General features: G+C 45.4%; 1 protein-coding gene across 1 annotated transcript; it reads right to left on the bottom strand.

The window, feature by feature from the left end:
• Nucleotides 1-407: 407 nt before the first annotated feature.
• PCSK1N (proprotein convertase subtilisin/kexin type 1 inhibitor) lies at nucleotides 408-6,865 on the bottom strand. Its single transcript, XM_083351659.1, has 3 exons — nucleotides 6,695-6,865; nucleotides 2,867-3,462; nucleotides 408-1,306 (listed from the first exon to the last, which is right to left on the bottom strand). The coding sequence occupies exons 1-3, from the start codon at nucleotides 6,743-6,745 to the stop codon at nucleotides 1,051-1,053; spliced, it is 903 nt and encodes a 300-aa protein (XP_083207785.1). The 5' UTR covers nucleotides 6,746-6,865; the 3' UTR covers nucleotides 408-1,050.
• Nucleotides 6,866-7,869: the final 1,004 nt, after the last annotated feature.

Consider the following 7,869-nt stretch of genomic DNA (forward strand, 5'->3'; position numbering starts at 1 on the left):
CCAATAAACAGGAGTGTCTGGGAAATCTAAAGTATTGAAGTATCTTTTAGGTTTATAATTTGATTAGATTTACTGTCCGGTTCTATCAGCTTATTTCTAATACTGATGGAGACAGGGCCCCAGAGTGGAGCTAAGGATAATGGTCTATCTGCACCAAGTCCTGGATGCCCAACTTCTTTCAAACTTAATTGCCCTTGACCTTTTGAGTATAAAGGTGGGGTCCACACTCCAAGATATAGGCACAGCTGAAACTAAAACATTTGAAGGTTAATTAACTAAACATGCATGCCATCATCATTCTATAAATTAGAATTCCATGGCAAATTCTGGAGTTCTGAGGGCCACATCCAAGGTTTCCCCAAAATTTTCCACAGGACAACACGAAGAAGGCCACTGCTACAATAAAATACCTGGTGGGACTTTTTATTCAGTAATTCATCAACATTAAAACTCTGGCCACAAGCATGACTGAACATGGCAACAAATCAGCAAGGGCAGCGTTGGTGTTTATGTAGGCCAACGAGGGTCGAACACAAGGGGTCTTACAAACCAGACAGAAACAAGCAGGTGGATACAGGGAAGTAGGGGTGAGAGGCAGCATCAATGAAGGAGAAATATTAAGGCAGTTGGAGGTTTTTGGGGGGTGGGTGGGTGGGTTGGAAATTTGTTTAAGCCACATTAAAAAAAAAAAGCCAAGGTGTGAGAAGAATGAGGCTGGCGATACCTAGCTCTGGCTTTGGAGGGAGGTAGGAACTAACCATCAGTGAAAAACCATCTCCTTAGCTGAAAAGAGCTTTCCATCAGGGCACTGAGAAAGTCAGTGAAGAGAAAAGCGCCCCTCCCCTGCATACACTTTATAGAACATAATTGGGATTTGGGGATCCCAGTCCAAGGTTATCCCCCCTTCTTTCCCAGTATTTTGGGGTCACAGGTAGGACAGAGGCAGGAAAGAACACGAGGTGTCACTCACAGTCCATTGACATTCAAAGGGGGGGGAACTCATCAGTGAGGTTGCTCCCCAGTTTTTGTTTTCACAGAAACCAATTCTCATTATTCAGAGAGATACCGAAGCCTCTGGGTGCCCCCACTCATACTCCGTCTCCCACCCACCCCTTCTCCCTCTGTCCGCTTGACTCGCTGCAGCTCGTCTCCACTCTCCCCGCCAAGACGCTTGACCCGCAGAAGATTGGGGGGTTCAGGTAGGTCCCCTCCATCAAAGATGGCACGACGCAGGCGTCTGGGAGTCAGTGGGAGGCGCTGCGAAGGCATGTTGCTTGCTCCTGATAGGATCCTGCCAATCAGATACCTGAAAAGAACAGAGAAAGGTAGAATTGGGGGCTTAGCAACCCACCCCTGGAGGCATTTTAATCTGCAAGAATCTTCTGCAGGAAACAGACACAGGAGTTGTTTTGCAGACTTGGCCAGCTCACGCTGTATACTAAGCTATAATCTATCAAACATGTCTTTTATTAAAATGGCTAGGATGGCTGGGCTTCTGCCATGCTCTCAAACCATGGCTTACACATCGCAACAGCCCACGTTCACACCTCATTTGAGCCAAGCACATTAGAAGGTTTCTCACCTCCTTCCCACCTGCCTTCCAAGAACTGACATTTTACGTTCCCAATATAAAAGCAGACATAAATCTTCCCTTCCCAAGAACAGAATCCAGGAAAATCTATATGTGCACTGAGGATTGGGAACGTGGATCCTTTCCCCATTAGACTGATACATTCAGATAGAGAACTGAACATGGGATTGCGGAGCACCAAGCCTTCCCTTCTCCAAGTCACACTGGTGGCATCAGTGAAGAGACATCTCTCCATTAGTACAGTGTGATTGTCTACAATGTAGCCGGAGCTTAATAATGGAGAGGAAATGTTTCCATGTGGGCAAAGGTACAAACCAGCCAGTAATTCAGCGATACCTTTGTTGTGAGCCGAAATTGAGGGGCTGCTCCCTGCAGTTCCCACCTTCAGTTTGACCCATGAACCTACTATCCAAGCCTGACTTTTCTCCGGAGAGATGGTTACACTTTTCATGGCCGTATGAAGAAAGAAGTCTATTCCAACTTGGGGGGTTCCAAAAAGCACAAGAAGTCCAGTTGTATTGGACCTGCTCCCACAAAAAAGTGGCTTGCCATTCCATTGCCTTAGAAGCTCTCTCACAGGGCCTTTTGCTGAACCCAGAGCGGAGATTTACTCATCAAAAGCAAAAAGTCACAGATCTAAGCAAAAAATAATAAACCTGAATGCAATCGTAATTGAATGGGTATAATTTTATAATGTGGTACGCTGCCTGGAGTCACTGTGTATGCGTTGGGCGGCTGTATAAATGTTTAATAAGTAAATCAATCCTGTTGGTCCAAAGTATCTTTCTCCTGATGAAATGATTATTATCATGATGATGATGATCATCATCATCATCATCATCATGATTCGGGAAAATTTTCTAAGAATGGAGGTGGGAGAAGAATTACAATAGGACTCCTTTCTTCCCTCTACAGCAACTCACCTCTCTTAAACATTTATTCCAGAGAATGGATGGTTCTCAGTGCAGGAGGAGGAGCTGCAAATCTGGAAAAATTCCTCTTTCGTGTTATTTATGCTGCTTTTGTGAACTACTCCCTGAAAGGCTATCAAACAACCATTTTGTTGTTGTTGTTGTTGTTTTAAAAAAAATCGATTCAATAAAGGTAAGAGAGTGGCCTGATTTTACTCAGCAGTGGAAAATGAATTGATGCCAATCTACACAGGCTCAGAGGCATATCCCCACTCTACCTTCTATATAGCTCAGTGGCGGCATTCTGAACCTTGAGAGTTAAATCTTTATTCAAAGCAAACCCTGATTTTTCATCTCTGGCTACCTCAGCATTTCGGGGTCCACCTCTCCAGCAGCTTCCTCCTCGGCGCCCAGCTCTTCTTGGGGTTCAAAACCTCCTTCGGGGGCCCAATAACGATTCGGCAGTGCTCTGGGTGGAGAGGAGCCACCTGCCAAGCCAGTCTCATCGTACTCAGGGTACAAGGTTGCCCCCTTGGCTTCATCCCACAGCCTCAGCAGATTTGCCAGGTAGACAGATTCCTGATCCCGGCGATGCCCATCCTGAAGGAGGCGCTGCAAAGCACGTGCCAGGTGCTTGTCTGGCTGGAACTGGTTGCTAGGTGGGGACACCGCTCTTTCAAGGGCCTGGGCCATTCGCTCATCAGCCAGCTGGTTCCCGGAAGAAGCCAACGCTCGTTCCAAGGTTTGGGCAAAGTGATCTTCTTGTAGCTGGCCACCCGGAGTCGACAAGGCCCTTTCCAGGGCAGCCAGCTGAACCAGTTCTGGGTAATACACTTCATTGGCCAAGGCGGTCTCAACAGCCTCATATGGTGCCCCCTGAAGCTCACGGCGCACTCGCCGGACCCCCCCTGACAGGTTGTGATTCATCCCTCCATGGGAGCTGCCTGTGGTGGGCAGAGGCTGCAAGAAACAGGGAAGATGATTGACAGGAAGTGAATAAATATAGACAGACAGCAGTCAGACCCTGGGGCCAGGCGGGGAGGGAGATAATTAGATCATTCCTGCTGTGGACTCAGAGCTGGGGCTTTGGCAATGGATTCACTACATATCAACACAAAACAACAGGAAACCACCCCCCCATCAAACTATAAGTAGCTCAACACACACAGGTAGTTTGATGAAAAATAAAGGAAAGCTTCTATCTGATCTTAGGAATGTACTTTTAAATCTCATTGATTTCACCAGACAAGAGCATTTAACTTGCTCGTTGAAATAAATCAGTATTTTTTTTTAATCTTTGTTATATATAGACATGTATTTTAATTCTATCCTTCCCCAGGGAGCTCAGAATGGCACCAGTGTCCATTCTTATTTTCTTCTCTTGAAGTCGGTTAGATGAGAGCTAACTGTTGGCCCCAGCAGCAGGACTGCAACTAATCACTGGAAAATGGAACCGCGTTTATTTAATTTTAAATAAATAACTAGAAGGATGGATGCATAGATGGATAGAAACATTGATATACAGACACCTCAAGATCCTAGGAGGAAAAAATCCAATCACATTTTTCCTCCTCATACATAACAGATATTAGTTGACTTATTCTAATATTTGTAGTGACATATAAGCACAGAAATGACTGTATGTAGTAATATACAGTCACAGAAATACAAAAGAAAAAGAAAAAGCTCTTTTTCAATGCTTTAGTTTCTCTCTCAAATGCCAAAGCACTGAGGAGAAACAATAGGTGTCAGAGTTTTTATTTGTGCCACTGAAAATAATGCTAAGTGTTTCTATGGCAAAAGCTAATTTTTACTAATCATTTTTAATTGGTCATTGTGATGAAGACTGACTCTCTCTGACTGAGGTGTATTGACTATTTATTATACAATATTTAAACAACCCTATAATTGAAGTTCTATGGAGGTTATCAAGACTTAAAAGAAATACAAATATAATATGAGAGAGAGAGAGAGAGAGAGAGAGAGAGAGAGAGAGAGAGAGAGAGAGAGAGATCTTATTAACCATTTGTTCTCTCCACACACACACACAAACACATGCCCACAAACAAATGTAAACTATATACACATAGCCTGATTCACTCAAACTATAGCAATATGATCTATGAACATCAGTCTCTCCTCTCAGCATCTGATTATTGTAATTACCATTCATCATCCCTATCATCTTGGTTGACTCAGCCTTCCATCCTTCCGAGGTAGGTAAAATGAGGACCCAGATTGTTGGGGGCAATTAAGCTGACTTTGTAATAATGCCGCTTGGGGTGTGTGTGAAAGCCCTAATAAGCAGGCATATACATAGAATGAAGGCTACTGCTAAGTTTGTAAGCCGCCCTGAGTCTTCGGAGAAGGGCGGGATATAAATGGAATTAAAATAAGAAAAATAAATCTTGGTCTCTATATTCCGTGGCCCAGTTTTCTGTAGAGTAAATCTGATTAGATTCTTCCAAAGTTATAACAAACCCTCCAGACCTTTGAAAACAAAAGAAAGGTCCTGCTCTGTTTAGCTATTTGTAAATAGCTATAAATTTATAAAGTTAGAAAAATTAACCTGAACCTCAGCACAGCACAACCTCAGCACAATGAAGAGAAATAAAAGTCAGGGCAGAGAACATCTGGGAGAATGGGGAAGTTCTTTTCCAAAAAAAAAAACGACAGGCAGGCACCTCTGCAGAGAATATATAGAAATCTGTGAAGATGCCAGACTCTGCAGTCCTCCTGCAGGATTAGTCACACACACACCGGCAGGAGGAGAATTAGGAAATCTTGGATAAATAAATGCATCAAAGAATTGCATGGTTAAATCAAATGTGGTCCTGATCTTTCAGGTTACTGGTTAGCCCGCCATGCATCAAGCTGATGTTTTGCTACTGCTCAGCAGCCGCCCTAGTCCCCCAGGCGTTGATGAATCAGTAATGACGCCGGAAGCAGGGATGGTGGCAAAGGACTTGGTGCTTACATAAAGCATCCATGACGGCATCTCGGAACATGTCTTTTGCTCCTCCATCAGACATATGTATTCCATGCTGCACTTTCTTTTAAAACAATAGGCACCTTTCTGTGAACACACCTGGACACCCTACCCTTAGCAGAGAAACATACCCACCCACTGGTCTTCAGGACACAATAGCCCCCTGTCACGCCCCTTCTATAAAAGTCGGACGTATTCACATACTGCACCCATTAACGTCCAGTAAGAGTCACTTGTTGATCAAATACATAAATAAATGCTCACCCTTTTTGCACTCACTTGCACATATATAGTGCTTTTGCGCTGTTCTTTTGCAACCCCCCCCCTCCAAAATAGTTCCAATCCTGGCACAGCCATAGAGACAATTTGCAAACCTTGGTTATCCTCCCACCCACAAGAACCCCCACATTCAGCAGCCCTGTGAAACATACACAGCTGCTTCCCGTAGGCACATGTGTGAATCACTTGCACAACAGTGTGCACAGCACTGACTTCTCTGGGTAGGTGGATGAAAAACAGGCATGCATGAATCACAGTATTTTATACTTCCCTACGACAAATGTCCATGCACGCACACACATCCTCATACACACAGAAGTGCAGCCAGATGTCCTTTGCAGTTTGAAATTGCTCGAATAGAAGCATTAAGAGAAATCTTCACTCTGTGAGGAGACTGCCACTTGGTCTTCCATAATCCCTGCTTCCTCTGAAAAATCAGGACTTCTCCTTCAGTCACCCACCACACTGCGGAAGTGTCCCTTGGTTGAGACTTCTGGCGAGCCGTGCTCTGAATTGGGGACTCGGTGGTTTATAGACCGTCAAGCATTTCTCCACTTTATTTTGCTACCGTTGATCCCTCAGAATCCCCCAGATCAAATCCTGGCAATCTGGGCAGAAGCATTATTAGAGAAGCAGGAATACAGATGCGCCACAAAGAGGCTGACAGATGACTCAAGTAAGGAAGCCAAGCCAGAAACTAGGGACAACTACTAGCCCCGCAATGGAGGGAAACAAAAGAGAGAAATCCTCTCATTAGCCTACCACTAAAGGATGGGCTCCAGGACGTGTAACCAATTTCCCCTCTTTTAGCTTTGGCTCCCTTGTTCTCAGAGCCCCAGCTATGCATCACCTAACGCAGTCGCGTTCACACGGCCAAGCCTGCGTGTTGGATTCAATCACCGAGTTTGTGTTCGCATCTCCTACCTTGGCGGCTCCGAGGCTCGAAAGCAGCGCGAGCAGCAGCGCCGGGCCCATCGCTCCCGAGTCCCTTCGGGAGGTAGAGGCTGCCCGGATAGCGGCGGCGGCGACAGCAAGCGAACGACGGAGCCGAGCTTGGTCTGCACCAGCCAAGCGGACCGCGCTAGACAGCGCCACAACTCCACCCAATCGCTCCGCCCCACCGACTTTGGCTCCGCCCACACCAGTTACTCAGTTCCCCGGCAGCTTTTGTGTCGCCGGTAGGCTAACGGGGGGGGGGGGGGGCGGAAGGGGGGAGGAGAAGCGGGAAGGTGAGGAGCCGGGTAGTGGTCTGTGTCTTGTTCCTGGAACACGTAAAAAGCACTGCTCCCGAGCATATGCAGAGTGCACTCCTTTCCCACTAAAGCAGAGGTCTTCAAACTTGGCCCTTTTATGACTTGTGGACTTCAACTCCCAGAATTCCTCAGCCAGTGTGCCTGGCTGAGGAATTCTGGGCTTTGAAGTCCACAAGTCATAAAAGGGCCAAGTTTGAAGACCCCTGCACTAAAGAGTCTGGCGTGGTGGTTGCTTGAGGCTTTTCCCTGTATGTCTTTGGAACAGGTAGAAAGCACTGTTCTTGAGCACGTGCAGAGTGCAGTCCTTTCCCAATGAACAGTCGGGCCTGGGTGGCTGCTTGAGGTTCTTTTCTCTGCTTGCCCCTACGGGCATGCCCTGATAATGTGAATTGTTCGGTTTTGCCCCCCATGGAATTAACCGCTTCCTCTCATCCCCAGCTCATGGATTAGAAAGGCTGAAGTTGTCCTTAGCTGTGCTGTACTTAAAGTAGCATTTTCTCCCTTCTGGCGTCATTTAGGAGCAGCACCAAGATGTATAAAAACAATCTGTCCCATTATTTATTGCCTTGGAGAAATTGGAATGGGAAAAGAGAAATTTAAGTCAGAGATAAATGCAAATTGCCGGTTAAGAGATGGCTGGATAGCACTTCCATTCAGAAGTGGGGAAAACTTTGAAACCTGTAATATGTTGCGCTTTCTGTACTTAGCTAAAATGTTCTTCTTTGCAGTATTAAAGTCTGCTTCTATAAAGTAATATTTCTTTCAGCTTCCTTTCACAAGAAAGGAATATTTAATTTTTTGAATTTTTGAATTTAATTTTTGGAAATTTCTATAGAGAAATTCTAC

This window comes from Vipera ursinii (genome assembly GCF_947247035.1).
Source record: "Vipera ursinii genome assembly, chromosome: 2".
Lineage (NCBI taxonomy): Eukaryota > Metazoa > Chordata > Lepidosauria > Squamata > Viperidae > Vipera > Vipera ursinii.

Bases quoted from the DNA above. Each gene is read 5' to 3' on its own strand.
- PCSK1N (XM_083351659.1), bottom strand. From the start codon at position 6,745: ATGGGCCCGGCGCTGCTGCTCGCGCTGCTTTCGAGCCTCGGAGCCGCC. The intron at 3,463-6,694 runs GTAGGAGATGCG...TGTTTCTTGCAG, and splicing joins CGAGCCTCGGAGCCGCCAAG to CCTCTGCCCACCACAGGCAG. The intron at 1,307-2,866 runs GTAGCCAGAGAT...TGTTCTTTTCAG, and splicing joins GTGGACCCCGAAATGCTGAG to GTATCTGATTGGCAGGATCC.